At 60.4% G+C, this 19,313-nt stretch overlaps 1 protein-coding gene across 1 annotated transcript in view; it reads right to left on the bottom strand.

Annotated features, from left to right (window-relative positions):
- The window catches only part of SIGLEC1 (sialic acid binding Ig like lectin 1), a 28,375-nt gene extending 13,825 nt beyond the window's left edge, over nt 1-14,550 (bottom strand). Inside the window, 15 exon segments of the mRNA XM_086612017.1 lie at nt 745-999; nt 1,455-1,757; nt 2,751-3,005; nt 3,657-3,950; nt 4,411-4,665; nt 4,914-5,222; nt 5,854-6,108; nt 6,985-7,284; nt 7,789-8,043; nt 8,799-9,062; nt 9,401-9,697; nt 9,787-10,149; nt 10,680-10,756; nt 10,907-11,150; nt 14,427-14,550. Of these exon segments, the coding sequence (XP_086468143.1) occupies nt 745-999; nt 1,455-1,757; nt 2,751-3,005; nt 3,657-3,950; nt 4,411-4,665; nt 4,914-5,222; nt 5,854-6,108; nt 6,985-7,284; nt 7,789-8,043; nt 8,799-9,062; nt 9,401-9,697; nt 9,787-10,149; nt 10,680-10,756; nt 10,907-11,150; nt 14,427-14,550 (3,850 nt within the window).
- Nucleotides 14,551-19,313: the final 4,763 nt, after the last annotated feature.

The following is a 19,313-nucleotide window of genomic DNA, read 5'->3' as shown; positions in this document are numbered from 1 at the left end:
CCTGGTGCGTGGCTCGGCATGTGGCCGGCCCAGTTCGATGCTCCACTCGCACCCCAAACTCAGAAAAAAAATCCCCTTTGCACGGTAAAGCCTGGCAATGAGGCTCGTGCAAAGGCAGCATTTTAGCAGCATCCCTCCAGCATTCTCCATCTGAAACCAGGCGGAGGGATTGGGGCATGGATTTGTTGCCAGGCTCTCAGGCTCCCTGGAGGACTTTTCCAGGAGTTCTCCTCCCACTCACTCCTCACAGCAGATTTATAAGTTAAAGTTGTCTTTTTCTAATAAAAAATCTTGCGTTCTGACTTGCAACTACATTTTTTTCGCCATGTCGTCCTTTTTTTCAAACAAAGTCTGGTTTTCATTCTCTGGATCAGGAAAAGAAAAAATCCTGCAATGTTACCTGAAAGCCAAAGATTTTTCTGTTTCAGTTTGGTACAAAGCATAAGGACAAATTTGGGGTGCTTGGAGAAGCTTCACTGAAATCCCCCGCAGTCGCCGTGGAGCTGTTTGGGCAGGTCTGCATGCCAGGGCTGGCTATGGGGCTGGGGTCTAAAGCTCAGCTTAGTGGGAGAAAAGCTGATCTTCTTTTGAGACTCCAAAATTAAGACAGGTCCTGCTACCCCCACCCGCTCCAGACCTTCTCCCCAGGAGCGTTCCTGGCCAAGGGGACTGGCCAAGGGCCAGGTGACACCCAAGAGACCTCCCTACACCATGGCTGGGTCCCTACCCTGGGTGAGGACTCACAGAGGACGTTGAGTGTGGTGGGTGCCGAGCTGCGGGTCTGTGCCGGGGTCTGCACGGTGCAGTGGTAGGAGGCCGCATCGGTGGTGGCGACACTGGGGAAGACAAGGGCTGGGGCCGAGCCGCTGTGGAACCAGACCTTGTTCTTGTACCAGGTGTAGCTCAGTGCTTCCTCACCGCTGCTCTCCACCACACAGGTCAGGTTAACGGCATCACCTTCCTGGACGTCCGGCGAGGGCGAGATCCAGACCCTAGCAGCTGCAGTGGAAGGGGACTTGAGCTTGGGGCTCTTTTCCCATTGTTCCAGGCAAGAAGTGAGGGAGATGCTGCAGCCCCCTCCCCTTCTGTCCCTGTGGTGTCCATGGGACACCCTGGGCTGGGACGGTATCATGGATGGATACAGCAAAACCCTTTGCATCGCCCCAGAGAGGAGCTGCGGTTCTCCACCATGTGCGGGGGAATATGTGCAGCTCCCCAAAAACACGCGTCTCCCTGTGTTTCTTTTCTGTTCCTGTGCTGCCCACCCTATTCCAGCCCGTCTCTTCCCCACCAGCAAACTCCAGCAGCACTTGTCTTCCCCCCCTTTGACATAACACCCCTCCTCCATCGTTCCCACTGCTGCTTGCCCACTTCCATCCCATCCCTGGTTCCCACCTCCAGTTCCCATTCCCGGTTCCCTGCCCTATTCCCCGTGGGCTAGGTCCTGCACTCACCACTCATTGTGAGGTTGGCAGTGGTGCTGGCATTGCCATAAGCATTGCCGGCCCAGCAGATGTATGGCCCCTCATCCTGCAGCAGCACGGGGCGGATGCTGAGCCGCAGCGTGTTGAGGGCCGAGGTGACGGTGAGCCGTGGTGGGACGGGGGCCTGTGGCAGCACCGTGGAGGCCACCAGCACCCCGTCCTTGAGGAGAGCCAGCTGCGCCTGCGGGCTGCTGTCCACCGTGCACTGCAGGACCCCCTGCTGCCCCGCGGGAATCTCCACAAAGGAGCTCAGCACTGGTGTCCGTGGAGGGTCTGCCCAGGCCAGACGTTATACGGAGGGTGAGCGGACACTGAGTCTGGAGCCCCCTGCCCCCAGTTCCCATGTTCCCCCATGGTATCATCCTCCCCAGGCTCCTCAGGCACCCTGCGGTGCCACTGGCAGCTCTCGGCACCGCTGAGTCAGCACCGGGGTGGCAGCAGCCTGCGCTTGCAACAAAGCCGAAGCCGGACTTTCTCTTCCCAGGATTTTCCCCTCCATCCCACACAAAGAAAGTTTCTCCTTATTTGAAAGTCTTGAAAAACTTGAGTGGTTTCAGGTTGATCAAAATACGTTGTTTTAAGAGACCCAAAATATTTGCTATTGCATTTTCCCCCCCTTTTGATGGGACACAGCAGCCTGCGCCGCTTCTCATCAGAAAGTTCTGCTTGGAAGGGGATGAGATTGACCTGGGTGGGTTTTGTTCCAACCAGGGGTTTCTTGAGGAGTAATGCTCCTACAAACTGTCCACTTTCAACACTTTGGCAATTTCTAAGGGCGGAGGATGTTTAGTCACAGAGGCTGCAGGGCTCCAGTTCCAGCCCGGTGCGCGGGGGCACAGCGTTTGAGGACAGTGCTAGCAGCGAGAGCTGTGCAAGGTGCTCACTATGTGCAAGCCATAGCCCTGCGCCACAGAGCAGCCTTGCTCAGCATCCCATCCCTGGCACCATCCCTTCTCCGGCACCATCCCACCCCACCCCAGCACCATCCCTTCTCCATCACCATTCTTTCTCTGGCACCATCTCATTCCCGCCACCATCCTTTCCCCTGCATCATTCCCCTCCCATCACCATCCCACCCCAGCCCATCCCACTCCTGGCACCATCCTATCTCCAGCACCATCCCTTCTCCAGCATCATCCTTTCTGAAGCCCCAGCCCAGCCCACCCCTGGCACTATCCCATCCCCAGCACCATCCCATCTCCATCCCCATCCCACCCCCAGCACCCTGCTCCTCCCCACCTCAATTCCCGCGGGGGTTCCACTCACAGGAGACGTGCAGGGTGACAGCCGGGGAGACGCTGATCCCCTCGGGGCCGCGGGCTCGGCAGTGGTAGGAGCCGGCGGCAGCACTGGTGACATGGGGCAGTGCCAGGAGGTGGTCGGGGCCATCCTGGAGCCATTGGCTGTTCTTGTACCAGGAGTAGACGGTGTCATCCCGTGGCTCCCTGGCCACTTGGCATGTCAGGGAGACGTCGTCCCCTTCCCGCACCTCTGCCGATGGCGAGACCAGGACCTGGGCAGCTGGAGCGTGGAGACACTCTGACACCGACTCAGAGAGCGCCGCGGCCAAAAGCTCAGCACTGCTAGTGCATGAGCAGCCCCGACATGGCGTGGGACAGGAACATGGCCCTCGTCACGTCCGTAGCATGTGTCATGGTGCTCTGATTGTCACTGGGGAGGCCGCGGACCCTCACACTGGGTGGTTATTTCCAAGAGATGTTGCTGTGGCAGCCCCCACTCCATCACTTGGGGTGCCTGGGGCTGAGCTCGGCATAGCGTGAGGGGCGCAAGCTGGTGCCTACAGAGCAGCAGCCAGAGCCTGGGGGGGATCCAGCGGCACTGGGTGAGAGCGCAGACACCGGCTCCCATGTGGACACCTTCACAGAGCCACGTTTGGATCTATCCAAGGGCCAGATCCCACCCCAAAAAATGGATTTTGTTCGATTCCTGCTGATCCCGCTGGGAACTCAGGTGCTGCCGCACTCCAGGGTCCGGGTGCAGCGCAGTCGCTTTGGGTGCTCCAGCTGTAGCCCGAGACGCTCGACGGCATCTCTCAGCCCCGCTGTCCCCGTGGGCAGGAACCGTGTGGAAAATGGCACGTTTCGTTTCCCCACTTGACACCCCTTGCCAGAGCGTGGCATGGGCGTGAGCCGGCCGGCATGCAGGACTCACCTGGCACACGGAAGTAGAGCCGGGTGGCGGCGGTGCCGTGCATGTTGGTGGCAGTGCAGCGGTAGGTGCCTTCATCTGCCGCCGTCACCTCCCGCATCTCCACCCTGAGGATGTTGGGGGCGGCCGAGGCACTGACCCGTGGACTGGTCCCTCCATCACCAGTGGCCACCAGCTCCTCGCCCCGGCGCAGGGCTAGCCAGGCTGGAGGGTTGCTAGCCACCAAGCACTGGAAGACAGCCAGGTGGCCTCGCTCCATCTCCAGGAACGCTGTGAGCTGGGGTTCCTGGGGGGGGTCTGTGCAGGGCAGAGAGTGACAGTTGGGCGACTGTTGTTTCCCAGCACGAGAGCTCTGGGGAAGAAGCAGCCTCCCAGGTAATGACCTGGAATGCCAGGAAGAGAGGGAAAAGCTGTACGGCCTTCCCAAAGGGAAGAGAAGGGAAGGCAAGGCAAGGCATGGCAAGACATGACATGGCAAGGCATGGCAAGAGAAGGGAAAAGACACATTAAGTACGTGATTGCTCAATAGGAAACTAAAAACACTGCTGACAGTGGCATGGAGGGTCGGACACCCATGGGAGGAAACCCCAGGACCTCTGTATGTACCAAAAGGTCCACCCGTGTGCCCCCATCAGCTCTGCCCAGACCCCAGGTGCAGCTACATGTGCGTGAGCAGAGGTGGGCACGTGTGCACGGACACGGGCTCCGAACCTCATCAGGAGAATCATCTCAACATCCCCCAGCAGCCCGTACGTACACAGCACCTCCAGGGAGACCGCGGGGGAGCTCCGGCTGCTGCCTGCCACGGCAGCTCTGCAGCGGTATAAACCCGCGTCCGTACTGGCCACTCGCCGAAAGACTAAGGAGGTGGCGGAACCCTCGGCGAGCGGCTGCTCGTTCCGGTACCAGGTGACATTGGGCAGAGCTGGGGAGTCACTGCGGAGCTGACAGGTCAGGTTGACGGCGTCACCTTCCAGCACGCGGGAGGACGGAGCCATGGTGATGCTGGCAGCTGCAGGCAGGGGTAGAGGTGGGAGGTGAACGGGCTGCGGCACAGCCTCGGCCACGGCAGCCGCGTTACGGTGAATGACCCGTACCAAGACCAGCCAGCTGGTGAGTGACTTTGCGGCTATTCTGTTCTGCTCATTCTGCCCTTCTGCTGCCATCCTCCCCACTCTCCTGAGCTGCATTTCCCTCCCCTCTCCCAGGATTTCCCCGGATGTCGCAGGATGCCATTGCCCCCCACAGCATCACACTCACTGTCAGCCCAGAAGGCCACGGCTGCACTGGCGTTGCCCTGCGTGTTGCCAGCCTGGCACACATAGGTGCCCTCGTCCTCCAGCACCACGTCCCGGATCTCCACCTTGAGGCTGTTGTAGGAGGCAGTGGCCCGGAGCCTGGAGGGGGCGGCCACAGGGCAGCCCCGTGTGCAGGCAATCGCTTCTCCTCCTCCTCCTCTCCAGAGGGTCAGCTCGGCCTCGGGATCGCTCTCCACTGTGCACTGGATGATGCCCAGGTGCCCACCCTGGGTCTCCAGGAAGGAGCTCATCACTGGCCGCCTTGGTGGGTCTGTGGGGTGGAAACATTCCTGATGGGAGAAGCCCAAGGAGCCTGGGGATTGCTGCTTCCCAGTGCCACTGGCACAGCTCCTGGGCATCCCACCACCTCCGATGGCACCTGCCTTGAGCTCCAGGTCCAGGTGCAGGATCTGCACCGAATCCCGGGGCAGATGTGTACAGACCCCAGTGTCCCAGGAATCTGGGGGCCAGTTGTGATCTGCAGTTCCGACTGCAACCATGGAAAAATGCCATTTTGTCAGCACTGGCACTTCCTAATGGTGTATTTTCTGGTCTGGTGTCAGGGAAGATTTTTATTTCCCAGCACAGAAAGCATTTGGAAGGCAAAATCCAACTGGAATATAATTTTTCACAGGGATCATTTATTGTCCTGAGAAATCGAATTTAATTTCACGGGACATTTGAAAACTCTTTGGTCCTTGGGAGTTTGGGGATTTTCTGAATTTCTCCTCCCTCAAATCCACGGATTTACCTGCAAAAGGGAATTTTCTGCCCTCTCTGCATTTCCGCCCACTAGCTCCCTCAGGGTGGAAGTGGCAGAGGAGCTTCCAAGCACCCCAGTCCCAGGACGCCCCTCACTGGCCCAGGCGTTAGCAGAGGGCAGATGCCCTGGCAGCACTCACAGAGCACGCGGAGCGGGACGGCCGCCGACATGTCACTGCTGTTGCCGCTCCGGACCCGGCACTGGAAGGCTCCCGCATCCTCGGGGCGGATGGCAGGGAAGAGCAGAGTGGGGGCCAAGCTCTCCTGCAGCTGCTGGCCGTTCTGGTACCAGGCATAGAGGGTCCCTTCCGGCGACCCCCCAGCCCCCAGGCAGCTCAGGGTTACAGCCGCCCCTTCCTGCACCTCCGCCGAAGGCTGGATCAGGACCTCTGCGGCTGGAGGAGGGACGGGAGAGGGATGTCAAGGACAGAGGGGAAACCTCTGCTGCCGACCTTCATCCTTTCTCTTCCTCTGTCCGACCAAAGCCACCCCTCAGCCTCCCCCTAAGGCAGCCCCCTCCCTCGCAGGAGCCCGTGGGTGCATCCTCCGTGGGTGCTGTTCCCTGGGGACACTGGGGCATCCGCCCCCGTGCTGTTGGCCCCAGCTCAGCCGAGTGGTGTCATTCCTGAGCCTTCACCAGCCCTCTCCAAGTCCCCGTACTCAGTGGGTGCAGTGCCCCCAGGACAAGCTCAGTCCCCTCTGCCCGCTGCTGGCTGACCTGGGCTGGAGGTGCCTTGTCCGCCCCCAGCAAATCACCTCCGCACCAGAATTTGGGTTTATTTTCTCTGGGATTGGACACTTTTGGTTTCTTTTGGTGTCCTAAGGCAGGCTCCTCTCAGACAGGGTTTGGGGGGCTTTCCTCTCCTTCTCTTTTTCTGTGGCTGCTGCCTCTGTCACCCCAAACCACCCAGGCTGGGGGCGCTGCAGGATGCAGTGGGGTCTGGGGGAAGCCGGAGTGGGTTCCCACTGTGTGCCCAGATGCCACGTGCACGGACAAACACTTGGGAAAAACTTTGCTATAGATTTTTCTGAATTTTGGAAAACAATGCTGAGGAGCATCTCCAGCTCTGCTGGCACCTCTGATCCCCCAAACTGGGGGAGGGCTGCAGGGAGGGCACCACCACCGCAGACACTAGTGTCCACCGGTGCCACGTGGACCCCTCCAGCTCTCCAGGCTGTGTGACCCACCCCAGAGCTGCAGAATCAATCCTGACAGCCCCGCGGGCATCACCAGTGCCTGAGCTGGGCAGCCCCCTGGCACCATGACTCACTGTGGGCCACAAAGACCTTGGTGGCGCTGGCGTTGCTGTAGGCATTGTCGGCGGTGCAGCAGTACTCCCCGCTGTCCTGTGGCCCCGCACTGCGGATCTCCAGCTGCAGGGTGTTGCGGGAGGCAGTGATGCTGAACCGTGGGTGCGGAGCCACCGGCGACCCACTGGTGGCCAACAAGGTGCCATTGCGGTACAGGGCCATGGTGGCCAGCGGGCGGCTGTCCACGGCACAGCGGACGATGGCCAACCTGCCGCCCTGTGTCTCCTGGAAGAGCGTGATGGTGAGGGACCGGGGGGGGTCTGCGGGACAGGAGAGGACACTGCAGCTGTGGAGGTCTCGGTGGCATGGCCGTCGCCTGCGTGGGGGCACGTCCCCCACCCCGACCTGCACCGCTGCTCCCCCAAGCTGCCTCCCCCCTACCTAAGAGGCGAATTTACCCACAGAAATGTCGAAGCCAAGCTCAGGGCTGGTTTATTTTATTTTTCTCAACTTGCTAAAGCTGTTTTATCAGAGCTGGCTCCTCCGTGTGGAACCTCCCAGCAGTTGTGGGTGAGTAACGGATTAACGGGATGCCACGGATGGCAAATGCCACTTAACGGCACCTTCAAACACGGCTCGTGACCAGAAACCATTGTATGTATAGTGGCTTCTACCCAGGAGGGCTGATCCCCCCATTTCAGAGGCTCTCAAGGTGTTTGGAGCAGATGCTTTGTTTAATGTGTGGGGGTTTGCCCAGCCCCCTGGCGCCAAGGGACCCCTGCCCGCCCCATCCCCGTGCCCCAGCAGTGGTGGTGGGCACTCACATGTCACGCTGAGGCTGACGGCAGGGGCTGTGACACTGCCCCGCTCGCTGGTCACCTTGCAGGAGTAAAAGCCAGCGTCGGTGGCGGCGATGTGTTGGAAGAGCAGGGTGTGCACTGGACCCTCCTGCAGCCATGCGCCGTTCTTGGCCCACGTGTAGTTGAGGTCCTGACCCTCCCTGCCTGGGACATCGCAGGACAAGGTGGTGGTCGTCCCCTCCCGCACCTCAGCTGCGGGACTCACTGAGATCTCTGCTGCTGCAGGAGGTGGGAGCACGTTCAGCACAGGCTTGGAGGCAGAAGAGCAGCCCCCTCCCACTGCCATGGAGACCTCCAGCCCTGCAGTGTGGGATGGAGCACGGGGACAGGCACCCCGAGGATGACGATGGAGGCGGATTGGGATTTATCCCCTGCCACCAGCACGTGGCCAGCCGGGCATCAACTTCCACCTTTAATGCAAAGCCCGCGGGGAAAAACCGGTGGTGGGCGTGGCAGCCCCCGCAGTCATGGCACGGGGGTCTGGGGGAAGCAGGTTGGTCCCATGTGCTCCAGGCTGGGGCGCTCCAGCATGGGCAGGCTCCCGGGTGACCCTCTGCTGCAGGATCCGACAGGGGATCCCGGCTCCCCCTCCCCACCAACCACCCTGGCTCCAAAATTCCCCTCCCTACTGACCACCCTGGCTCCAAAATCCCCCTCCCCACCAACCACCCTGGCTCCAAAATTCCCCTCCCCACTGACCACCCTGGCTCCAAAACCCCCAGCTCCAGCTCCCTGGAAACACCCTCCTGCCCTGGCTGTGGGAATCACCACAGCCCCATGGATGAAGAATGCAGGAATGGCAGCATCACAGCTGCCCCCACAGACCTCCCCCAGCCACTGGACCTCCATCCAGTGTCGGCCACCCCAGTGCCAGCTGCTGTCTGCCACACTCTGGACTTGCTGGATGATCTCCCTCCCACTCCCGTGTCCCAGTTTTCTTTCCGGCAATGCCTGCCCTGCCTCCTGGCACTTACAGAAGATGTAGAGCGTCACGGCAGGTGCTGCACCAATGCCAACGGCGTTCTCGGCTTCGCAGCGGTACTGCCCATGGTCCTTGTGGTGAACGTTCTGGAGGGTCAGGACCCGCTTGCTGCCCACCGCCACCCCATCCTTGTACCAGCGGTACGCCGAGACCTGGGGGTAGCTGCTGCCCACCTCGCAGGTGAGGGATGCTGTGTCGCCCACCCGGATGTTGCGCGCCGAGGGGCCGACCAACACTCGAGTGTCCTTCGGGGCATCTGTGAGGAGGACAGACGGCTGCAGTGAGGTCGGGCAGGACTTGCGGGGCGCTGACGTAGCCCATTCTGCTGTTGATACGTAAGGGTCTGGTGCGGTGCGTGCTGGGATGTGCCACGGAGCCAGAGCTGGTACTCAAGGGGCGTTTATTGGACCGCCGCTGGCCTTGGCCGTGGAGGAACGGGAGGAGGAAGCAGGAGGAAACTGCTCCGGGTTATTGCAAAAGACACCAGGGAGTGGCACGGAGGGGGTGACAGGAGTGGGACCTGGGCAGAGTCAACCCCATCCCCCCTTCCTGCCCTGCTCAGCCAGCCCTCCCCCACGGAGCCGCCCCACGTACGTCTCACGCGCAGGACAACCTCCATGGTCGCTGTCCTGGAGCCATAGGAAAGTTGGCAGAGCAGCTTTTTGGAGTGGTCCTTCCAGGAGAAGGAGGTGGTGAGGGTCAAGCGGTGGCCGACCCCGCTCGTGTCCAGCTGCACCTGCCTGGACACCGTGGAGACACGGGGGTCATAGCCCTCCCAGCGCAGGGCCACGGCACCAGGTGGGCAGGCATAGGGTGTGGAGCACTCCAAGGTGGATGTTTGCCCCTCGGTGTACTCCTCGCTGGCAGTGGTGCTCGGACGCTCGAGGTCATCTGGGGAGAGAGAGCAGAGTGTGGGATGTCCGCACAGGGCGGGACAGGTGGGGAGCTGGGCTGAGGGGTGGTCTCATGGCCATACTCACCTGAAACGCTCAGCACCACGTCCCGCGTCGCTGATCAGCGGTCGCCGTTGACGATCTCAAAGCGGAACCTGTAGGGCCCACTGTCACCTGCTGTCACCCCTCGCAGCAGCAGGGTACAGTTGTGGGTGCCAGAGTCCCCCAGGAGCTGGGCACGGCCCCTGAAGCGGGGGTCCACCTCCACCTCCCGGGCTGCTGAATGGTACACCAGCGTCTTCTGCTCCTCGTAGTCCTTGTACCAGATGGCCACGATGCCGTCGTCAGCCGCCACGGTGGTGGGATAGCTCAGGGTGCAGGGGACTACCACGCAGGAGCCTCTGAGACCCCGCACGGACACGGGGTAGGAGACCCCCCACGAGCTGAGGGCTGCGGCAGAGGGGAGGTGGGGAGAAAATTTTGAGGAGGAAAAGAGGGAGACGGTGGGGAAAAGCCAAATCTGCGGGCAGTGCTTCTGGACAGCACATGGCACCAGCCGGGTTGGAAAAGCAAATGCTTAAATAACTAGAAAAAAGAAAAATTTGCCCTCCTGGCTCTCCCAAAATCTTTTTTCCTCGCCCCCCTTGCCCTTTCCCTCCTGTCCTGGCTGATTCCATGCCCACCCCATCCAGAATCCAGCCCATGCCCGTCCCAGGAGCGTGGCACCACGCGGCACATGGCGGCAAATCTCCCTGGAGAATCTGCCATACCGCGGCCTTCTGGATTGCCAGGACCAGCCGCGGGGTTTCCAGACCCTGTCCCTCCTCTCCCTCGGGCACCGTACATGGCTCCTGGCAGGACCAGGGCATCAGTTCTCCCACTCCCACCCATCCCACTGTGAATCCAGGTGACCAGCCCCCACCGGGGACCGGACCATGCTGTCGGGGCAGGAGACAGCGGATCTCTCAGTGGCACCGTACCTGCCGGAATGAGGTTGGCCAGGAGGATGAGCCACCAGGGTGGGCGCATGGCAGCACCACGGGTGCTGCCGGGGATCCTGGGGGGCAGAGGCACAGCAGGCTTGACACCGCGGGGATGTGAGGGGGCCACTCTTGGTGGCCAAAGGTCTGGAAATACATCGCATGTGGACACGTCATTGAGCCACGCGGGATAGATTCGGCTTGCAGCAGTGCCGGCCTCTCCTCACGTCGGGTTCATGGTAAAGCCACGCCAGGATCGCCGCCCCACCAGGCACACCACGTCCTGGCTGCCAAACCACAGGAGCAGCTGAAGGCTGAGGATCGGGTCTGGGGAGCGGGACCAAAGGACGCAGATTTTCAGATACGGCAGTTTTGGTTTCAGCACGCCCAGCTGAGCCTGGCGCAGCCGGAGAACGCTCTGGGCTTGGCTGCTGCATTTTGATGTCAGACATTCAGGCAGGACGGTTTTAACTGGGGATTTATCAATTTCTGGTGGGTTTAACAGCTTTTTGCTGATCTAGAACTAAGCAAACCAGTGAACTTATTTTCAAATTTAGAAAAACGATTCTATGATAAACCAGATTTTTTTTTCTGAAATTTTTTTGATTGTCATAAAATGCAGTTAATTGGTTTGTTTCAGTTTGGTCCTTTATCAAAGAACTCAGCAGTGTCTCTATATGGAACGAGGCAGCAATTTGCTCCCTGAACCAGCCTTTTCTCATTCCACGAATTCCTGTTTTGCCAACACCTTTTTTTCCAACACACACTTAGATTTCCTTACTGCTAATTCGGTTTAGGGAGATATTTTAGACTCCCAAACACTTGTGAGACCTTTTACCTTTCCCCAGGAATTTTTCTGGCCAACCTGGAAGCACCAAGAGTGACTGAAACGGCCCCAGCAGCACCTGGTGAGGGGGTCCCATCACCCCGGCCCCTCTGGCACTGTGGGGTTCAGGGGCTGCCCAGGGGCCGGGGGGAAGCCAGGGGCCAGAAATAGCTGTGGGATCTGTGGGGTGAAAGAGGAAGGAAGCACGGGCGCAGCACCAGGGTCACGCAGTTTCGTTTCTTCTGCCGTGTTTTTCCTGGTTTCAGTTTCTGGGTGCAGGATGGGGACCCCTCCTTGCCACCCACCCGCCCCGTGCTGCGGCCGGGGGGTGCCCTGCTGCTCCTGAGCTCGATGATATTAGAACTGTTTGTAAAGATTTCTTGTCAAAACCACCTGTAACGACCTGTGCGGGCGCCTGGGCCAGCAACGTGGCACGCGCTGGAGCGTAGTGCGACGTGTGTTATCACCTAATACCGCCTCAGTGAGGATATCTAGGTGTCAGGCACTGGAAAATGGGGAGAAAAAAGGCAATTCCGTAGTGATTCCCTCTTCTCCTCTGCATTGCCAGCAGGCTCAGTCTGAGTTGCCAGCAGCCCATCCGCAGGGCAGCAGGCAAACTCACTGCCATGGCTCCCTTGCACGCTGGGGACAAGTGTCACTTTTGCAGGTTTTGGTAAAAAAATCACCTGTCGGCGTGGAAACGCAGCAGCTGGGGCTGAGCATGGAGAGGGGAAACATCTGGCGCTGGTCCCTTGGGTCTCCACCATGTCCCACCGCAGAGAGTGGCAGTGTTGGGGACCCTGGCTCTGCCGCTGCCCACTCTGCACCCACTCCAACACCCATCCTGCCTGGTGCCAGGGGCCAGGACAGCCAAGGGCATCCGAACCCAGCCCCGAGCCCGGACCCAGTGCCAAGAGGGGTCTGAGTGACTCTCCTGGCCCCAGCAGAAGGCGGACGAGGCTCAATCCCATGGGGATGCTCTCACCACCAGCTGCCTTCATCTCCGCGCCCGCCCGCGAGCAGCCCGTGCCACCTTGCCAAGCATCACACCGACACCTTGTGAATCCCAAGACCAGGCTCCACGCTGGGTGTTCCCCATCCCAGCACCTCCTCGTAGAGCAGCAGCATTACCTGAGAGCAGGTCCTGAGCCACAGCGTCCGCAGCTGCATGGGCCCCTCGCCACGCAGGGAGAGCTATTTATCTGGCGCAGAGGGGTGAGGAGTCCAAGAGCGCATCACTTCCCCATTTGGGGGCTCGTCCCTGCTGCTGCTTTTGGGAAGTGGGTGCCATCGTCAGCTATTTCTTGCCTTTTACTGGTCCAGGGCTGGTTTGGGGCAGGGGCCGTGGTGGTCCTCACAGGAGGTTTTGCAGCACCGTGGTTATGAGGGACACATATTTTCTTTGCACTGTCGCTCCCTCGGCACGCCCAAAGCCCCTTGGGCATCCTTGGCTCCCAGCTGGGCCAGAGCCAGGGCAGGGTGATACCCCAACTCCAGGGGCACCCCCCCCACACACACCCCGCACAACCAGGGGTTTGGGGTCCTGCTGGGATCCCCTCTCCTAGGGCTGCTGAGCCCGCAGTGGCCAGAGCCCACAGTGCTGGGGCAGGTGCCTGCGGGGATGGTGATGCCACTACAGCTGGTGTGCCATCTGCCTGGGTCCTCCCTGGGGCGATCGGTCACCCGGAGACTTTATTTTTGCTGTTAATTCATGGGGTTTTGGTGCAGCGTGGCCAGAGCGAGGTGAGGACTCTGCCAGCCCTCCCCAGAGTGGGTCCCAGCTTGGCACTGCGGCTGAGACGGCACTAGGCAATGCAGTGGCTGCCGAGGCTGAGCCTGAGAGGTTGGCACTGACGCCAGGGCACCGTCTGCTCAAGAATTTAGGATGAGGCTCCAGAAGGGCCTGGGGAACCTGCACGAGGGGTGAGCAGGAGCAAAATCATCCCAGTAGCATGGCTGCCCTGAGCCCAGCGCTGCACCGGGACCTGCAGTGGGGGCTGGGTTGGGACAGGATCTGTATCCAGTCTCTGCTGCAGGTGCCTGTACCTGCAGCAAAGGGACACAGACCCCGTCTGCGCCGGGTCAAGCCGATGTCCCAGTTTGATGGCTCAGGGCCAATGCTCGGCCTTGTGTAAGAGGACCAGGAGCATGGGAAACTGCTCTCCAGGACCTCGTGCCTCCTCCAGCGCCCATCATCCCCCCTCAGCCACTCTGTGCCCCTGCCACGCCTGACTCAGTGGGTCCAAGTGCTGAGCCAGCACCAGCAGCTGCCCACGGCCCTGGCGAGCCCATCAGGCTGTGCTGCCCGCCACCGAGCAGCGCCAATGGAGAAGCGGTCCCACATACCACCGGTGATCCCCGGCTGCCAGTGCGGGGAGGCTGTGTCAAGTCTGGCACCCACCACGGCGCGGGCACCACGCGGTGCTGGCTCAGTTTGGGACAGAGCTGAGCTGCGTTTCCTGACACAGCACCGAGAGAAGAAACTCTGACTTAGGCAAACGCGGCCATATGGCAACTGGGCTCAGGCCGGCTGGTGCCGGGGCTTTGGCAAGGGGCCAGTGTGGCCATCTGGCCCTGGGGCAGGAAAGCCTGAGGCAGCTCGACCCAGATCCAGCCCTTGTTCTGCAGCAGCTTCCTGAGCCTCCGCTTCCCTTTTGATCCCCCTGCACTGCTTGTGCCGGAGTAGACGCTGCTGATGCTGTCTCCTTGTGTGGTATGACACTGGGTGCTGCCATCCCCACATGTGCTTTGGGTGCTGCATGGGGCTGGATGTGACAACCAGACTGGGTTGGCCCTGGCAGACCCTCATCCCACCCCACGGACCCTCATCCCACCCTGTGGTCGACTGGCCCCTGGCTCCTCAAGCCTCGCCAGAGCCTGGCAGCCACGACTGGAGTGAGGCGTCAGCTAGGGGTTCCCACTTGGCGTCACCTCCCTCTCCCCGGCTGACAGCTTGCACCCCCCTGCCCCACAGCCAGCTGAGCTGCCGGGACCCCCGGACTCCCCCAGGTCGGTGATGCGAGCGGCAGCGGAGGTTCTGTCCATGCCGCATCAGGCGCCTGTGGCATGCTGGGCACGCGGAGGAGGAGGGCAACCTCTCCGGTCTCTGGCCGGTGGGTGGGCGGTGGGCAGCAGCCGGTGCACAGCCCCAACAGATTCCTCTTTCCAGGTATGGAGCCACATTCCCATGGGGTGGTGGCCATCCGAGAAGGGGAACCTTCTGGAGAAGCCAAAGATCAGGGAAACCGGTGAAAGTGTGTGATGTGCCGACGTCACCCACGCCCTGTGCCCAGGGAGAGAGAGGAGGGAAAACATCCATGGGAAGAGCTGAGTCCAAACCAGGTGGCCCATCCCAGCTGGCATGGATGTGCCAGGCGCCCCATCCCAGGGACCTCCCACCGCCATTCGTGGCAGTCTGGCTGGGTGGGGGGACTCCAAAGGCAGCACCACCATGAGAACTGGGGCAAAACTGGCAAAAAAATGTGTCTTTTGGGTTTCTGGCAGCGGACGTCGCTGGGAGCAGGTGGGAGGGTGGTGCTGGAGGGGGGGTTGGATCTTCCTGTAGCGCCCCCCCAAAAGCCTCACCTGAACATTCCTGGGGGAAAAGGCTGAAAAAGAAGAACAAATAAAATAAATAACTGCCCTGCTGGCGGACAGGCCGTAAAACTGTGGTGTCACCGCACTCAGCGCTGGCACCTGAGTCAACACAGATTATTTTTCTTTGGGAGGGAGGCTGGGAAGGGGGAGGTGGGGCAGCGCAGCACTGTCCCGGCCAGGAAGGAATCCTGGGGGGCTGCTCCGGGGGCTGGGAGTCAGACGGACGTTGGGGACCCCCAGCACGGTGGTCTGGGCGCATCCCCTGCACCTCTCCCACCCCCCCACCCCTCTCAGCCCCCCCACGTCGCATGGAGCGCAGGCAGATCCCAGAGTCAGGCACATATGGATCCCCTCTGCCTGGAATGCGCGGGGGGTGGCACGTATTTAACTCTCCCCCTCTGGCCCCATGGAGCCGGTTCAGGCTCATGGTGAGAACCGGCTGCACGCCGTCCCCCCCTGAAGTCCCCAACGCCAGCAGTCACCGAGGGCCCTCCAGCCCTGGGAACCCAGCCCAGCTGGCTCCAGCACCGGGAAAATGTTGTCTTTGGCAGTGGGGTCGGTGAGAGGCCCCCAGGCCCCCTTCGAGCTCTGCAGAGCTGGGGTGGTGGTGGGGGCTGAGAGGGGGTGTGGGCCAGTGAGAGGGTCAGTATTATGGCAGCCTGTCCCGTGTTATGGTTGCCCCAGCCCCACTGGTGTCTGTCCCCCCTGGATCTGGAGTGGCTGGTCCTCACGCCAAAAGCGTGAGAAGAGAGGAGGGAGCACAGCGGGGCGGGAGTCCTCACCCAGGGATGGGTCAGGGGCTCCTGGGATGGGTGCAGTGGAATGGCATGGGATGGGATGGATTGAGATAAGATTAGAAGGGATAGAGTGAGGTGGGATAGGATGGAGTGTGTTGAGATGGGGTGAAATGGAATGAGATAGGATGGGATGAGATGAGATGAGACGAGACGAGACGAGACGACATGAGGTGGGTTGAGATGGATGGGATGGGATGGGATGGGATGGGATGGGATGGGATGGGATGGGATGGGATGGGATGGGATGGAAGGTGATGGGATGGGTTGAGATGGAATGGGTTGAGATAGGATGAGATAGGATAGGATGGGATGAGATGGGATAGGATGAGATGAGACGGGATAGGATGAGATGTGTTGAGTTGAGATGGAATGGGATGAGATGTCCTGGCCTGGCCTGGCATGACATGGCATGGGTTGGTTTAGGGTGAGATGAGATGAGATGAGATGAGATGAGATGAGATGAGATGAGATGAGATGAGATGAGATGAGATGAGATGAGATGAGATGGGATGAGATGAGATGGGGTGGGATGGGATGGAGGCTGCTGGCAGGGTGCAGAGCTGGGGATAAGGGACTGTGGGGCTCAGGCAGAGGTGGGGGGCAGCAGTTGGAAGGGCAGTGCCGGAAGGGCAGGAGAGACCTGCTGAGGCGAGAGGATGCACAAACCTTTGCTTGTGCCTATGACAGAGCAGCACCTGCCTGGATGGCCCCAGGGAAGCCTAGCTGGGCACAGGGATCGGCTGGGCATGGCCCTGGAAGGCTCCACTGGTTCCTGTGCTCGTGAGAGAAGTTTCAGGCTGAGTTGCTACTTGACTTGAAGGAAACATCCTGGTTGGATTCAACATCTCTGGGAGATTGTAACATCCACATATGTAGAAGCACTGTGAGCTTCCAAGTGAAAAATCCATCTCAAATGCACAAACCTGACTTTTGAATTTAGAAAAAGCTGGACCAAAGTGTTTTAAGCATTCCGAGTCACTGATCCCAGATGCTCCATTAGCTCAAGAGCCCGACAGGGCTTCCCACAGCCCCAGCCGAGAAAAAGCCACTTAAATTATTCCTGTGACACAAAGAGCGATAAAGTACAATGCAATGTGATACGACATGGCAGTGCTGCCGGAGCCCTGCGCCCGTGGCCATCCCTGGTCCCTGTGCTGCTGCCAGGCAGTGGTGGAGCCCACCCTGATGGGCCACCAGCCCCTGCAGCCTCAAGGCCAGGTGAGGAGCGCCCTGGGGACTGTGGTCACCTGCGGCATCACTCCCACCCGCTCGCTGCTGCAGCCCACCGGAGTGGTCCGGATGAGACCGGACACAAAGCCTGGCTCAGCCTAGATCCCAGGGTTTGCTTTTCCTGGAGGCAGTGCCTGTGTGTCCCCCTTCCCCTGAACGACCACAGACCCCCATGTCCAAAGCTGTGACAGCCCTGTCCTGACTCGGATGATCCATCAGCTGCATGGGGAGGACGGTGACCTGGGTTGGCCCGCTGCAGCCCCACGCCCATGTTCCAGCATGATGTGACAGGAGCACACAGATGCTCCAGCATCCCCCAGGACAGTGCAAAGCCACAGAGGTGCTGGGCCAGAACCAGCCGGGATGCTTTCCTCATCCCAGATGTAGAGCCAAACCAACTCTGTGTCTCCACAAAAGTCATGGAGAGTGGCTGAGGGCAGAGCCAGCTGTGAGGACACACTGCGCGGGATGAGCCCATTGGTACTGGGAAATCCAGCTGCTGGCGATGCCGGCGCAGCTCGGGGTGAGAAATGGCTTTCCCATTCGTGAGAGGTTTTGCCAAGAACGATGACAGCAGTTTTTGGGTGGAAATACTTAGATTCAGGGTTTCTCAATGGTTTCCTGGCGGGGGAAAAAGCAGTTTCTGCCAAAACTGCTGGAACATTGGCTCGGAAATCCGAATGCTCGAGATGGGAGTTTGGAGGAATTTTTAAGGCATCCTTCCACCACACGACATTCCCGTGACAGGTGCCCCCATCCCTAGGGCACCCGGGGGCTGACTGAGGACACTCCATGGCCATCACCGCCTGGCAGATGGGGACCCCCCACCCAGGCACCTTTCCCCTCCCCCCAAAGCCCCCTCCAGCCCCGGCGCTTGAAGCCGAACTGTTGAGGCCACGCTCAGCTGCGGTAGGGGGTACGAGGTGGCCGCTGAGTGAGAAGTGAAGGACCTGTTTAAGAGCCCTCAGGGACAGCCACTGTCAGGACGATGTCCCCAACACGGCTCTCGCCTGCGTGGCAGCTGAGACGGTGGGGACGGGGTAAAGATCCGCCCCACGCTGCTCCGCTCCCTTGTTCCTGCTTTGCTACATCACTTTGCATCTTGCTCATCCTCTTCTTATGGCTTATGGTTATCAAGACCTGAAACATCACTGGCGGGCACTGGAGGTGCGCGGCAGCCCCACCTTCCCACTGCGCTGCCAGGGCTGCCGGGGCTGTGCCGAGCAGGGCAGGGTTGTGGGGTCCCCTGGCCGTGGGAGGGTGGAAAGACCCATTTTTGGTTTGAATCCATCATTTTCCTTTCCAGGGAGTGGTGATGCCATGGTGGAGTGATGCCCTGGTGGGGTGACGCCCATGGTGGGGTGATGCCATGGTGGGGTGATGCCATGGTGGGACAATGCCCAGGGTGGAGTGATGCCCTGGTGGGGAGATGCCGTGCTGGGGTGATGCCCATGGTGGAGTGATGCCATGGTGGGGTGGTGCTGCAGAGGGGCAATGCCCATGGCGGGGGGTGATGCCGTGGTGGGGCGATGCCATGATGCCAGAGATGGGAAGTGAGAAATGTTTCCCGTACACACACTCTATGATGATATTTTTCAGAGTTTAACCCCCCCCAGAGCCCCAAGGGGTGGCAAAAATCCCAAGGAAATGGCAGCTCCCTGCTGCAGCCTCCCTGCCCGGCTGCCGTCCTGCTCCTTCGTCCCCATGTGCCTGTGTCACCAGCTCCCAGTGCCCAAGGAGGAAAGGGGGTGTGGGATGGGGGTCCCTGGGGTCCCAGCACAGATATCAGGGGACGGAACACACAATCCATGAAGAACTAAGGCCATCCAGATGAGGACTGTCGCTGGATAGTGCTGGAGGCAGAGGCAAGGGCACAGCTGGGCACTGGGAGAGAAAGCAAGAGTCCCACTCCCCCCTGCTGGGATGCCGCAGGGTTTCCCAAGGCAGAGCTGCAGCACAGGGTCCTTTTCAGCCCCGTCCCCCCTTTTGGCCTCTCTCGCTGGGTTTGTTTTTCTTTCCTGGAGAACTCCCACTGACCTGGGTCAGGAAATATCTGCCAACGGGTGGGGGTGCTGGGCTAGCGCCGTGTGCCTGTCCCCCACCCCGAGTGGGACTTGCAGCCTCTCCTCGTTAGTGGCTGCCGCGCCACCCTGGCTAGTGTTTTCCAGACCCCAGCCAGTGAGG

The sequence above is a fragment of the Tauraco erythrolophus genome, chromosome 5 (assembly GCF_009769465.1).
Source record: "Tauraco erythrolophus isolate bTauEry1 chromosome 5, bTauEry1.pri, whole genome shotgun sequence".
Taxonomy (NCBI): Eukaryota; Metazoa; Chordata; class Aves; order Musophagiformes; family Musophagidae; genus Tauraco; species Tauraco erythrolophus.
The sequence above is the reverse complement of the archived record's forward strand: the minus strand, read 5'-3'. Positions and strand labels throughout refer to the sequence as shown.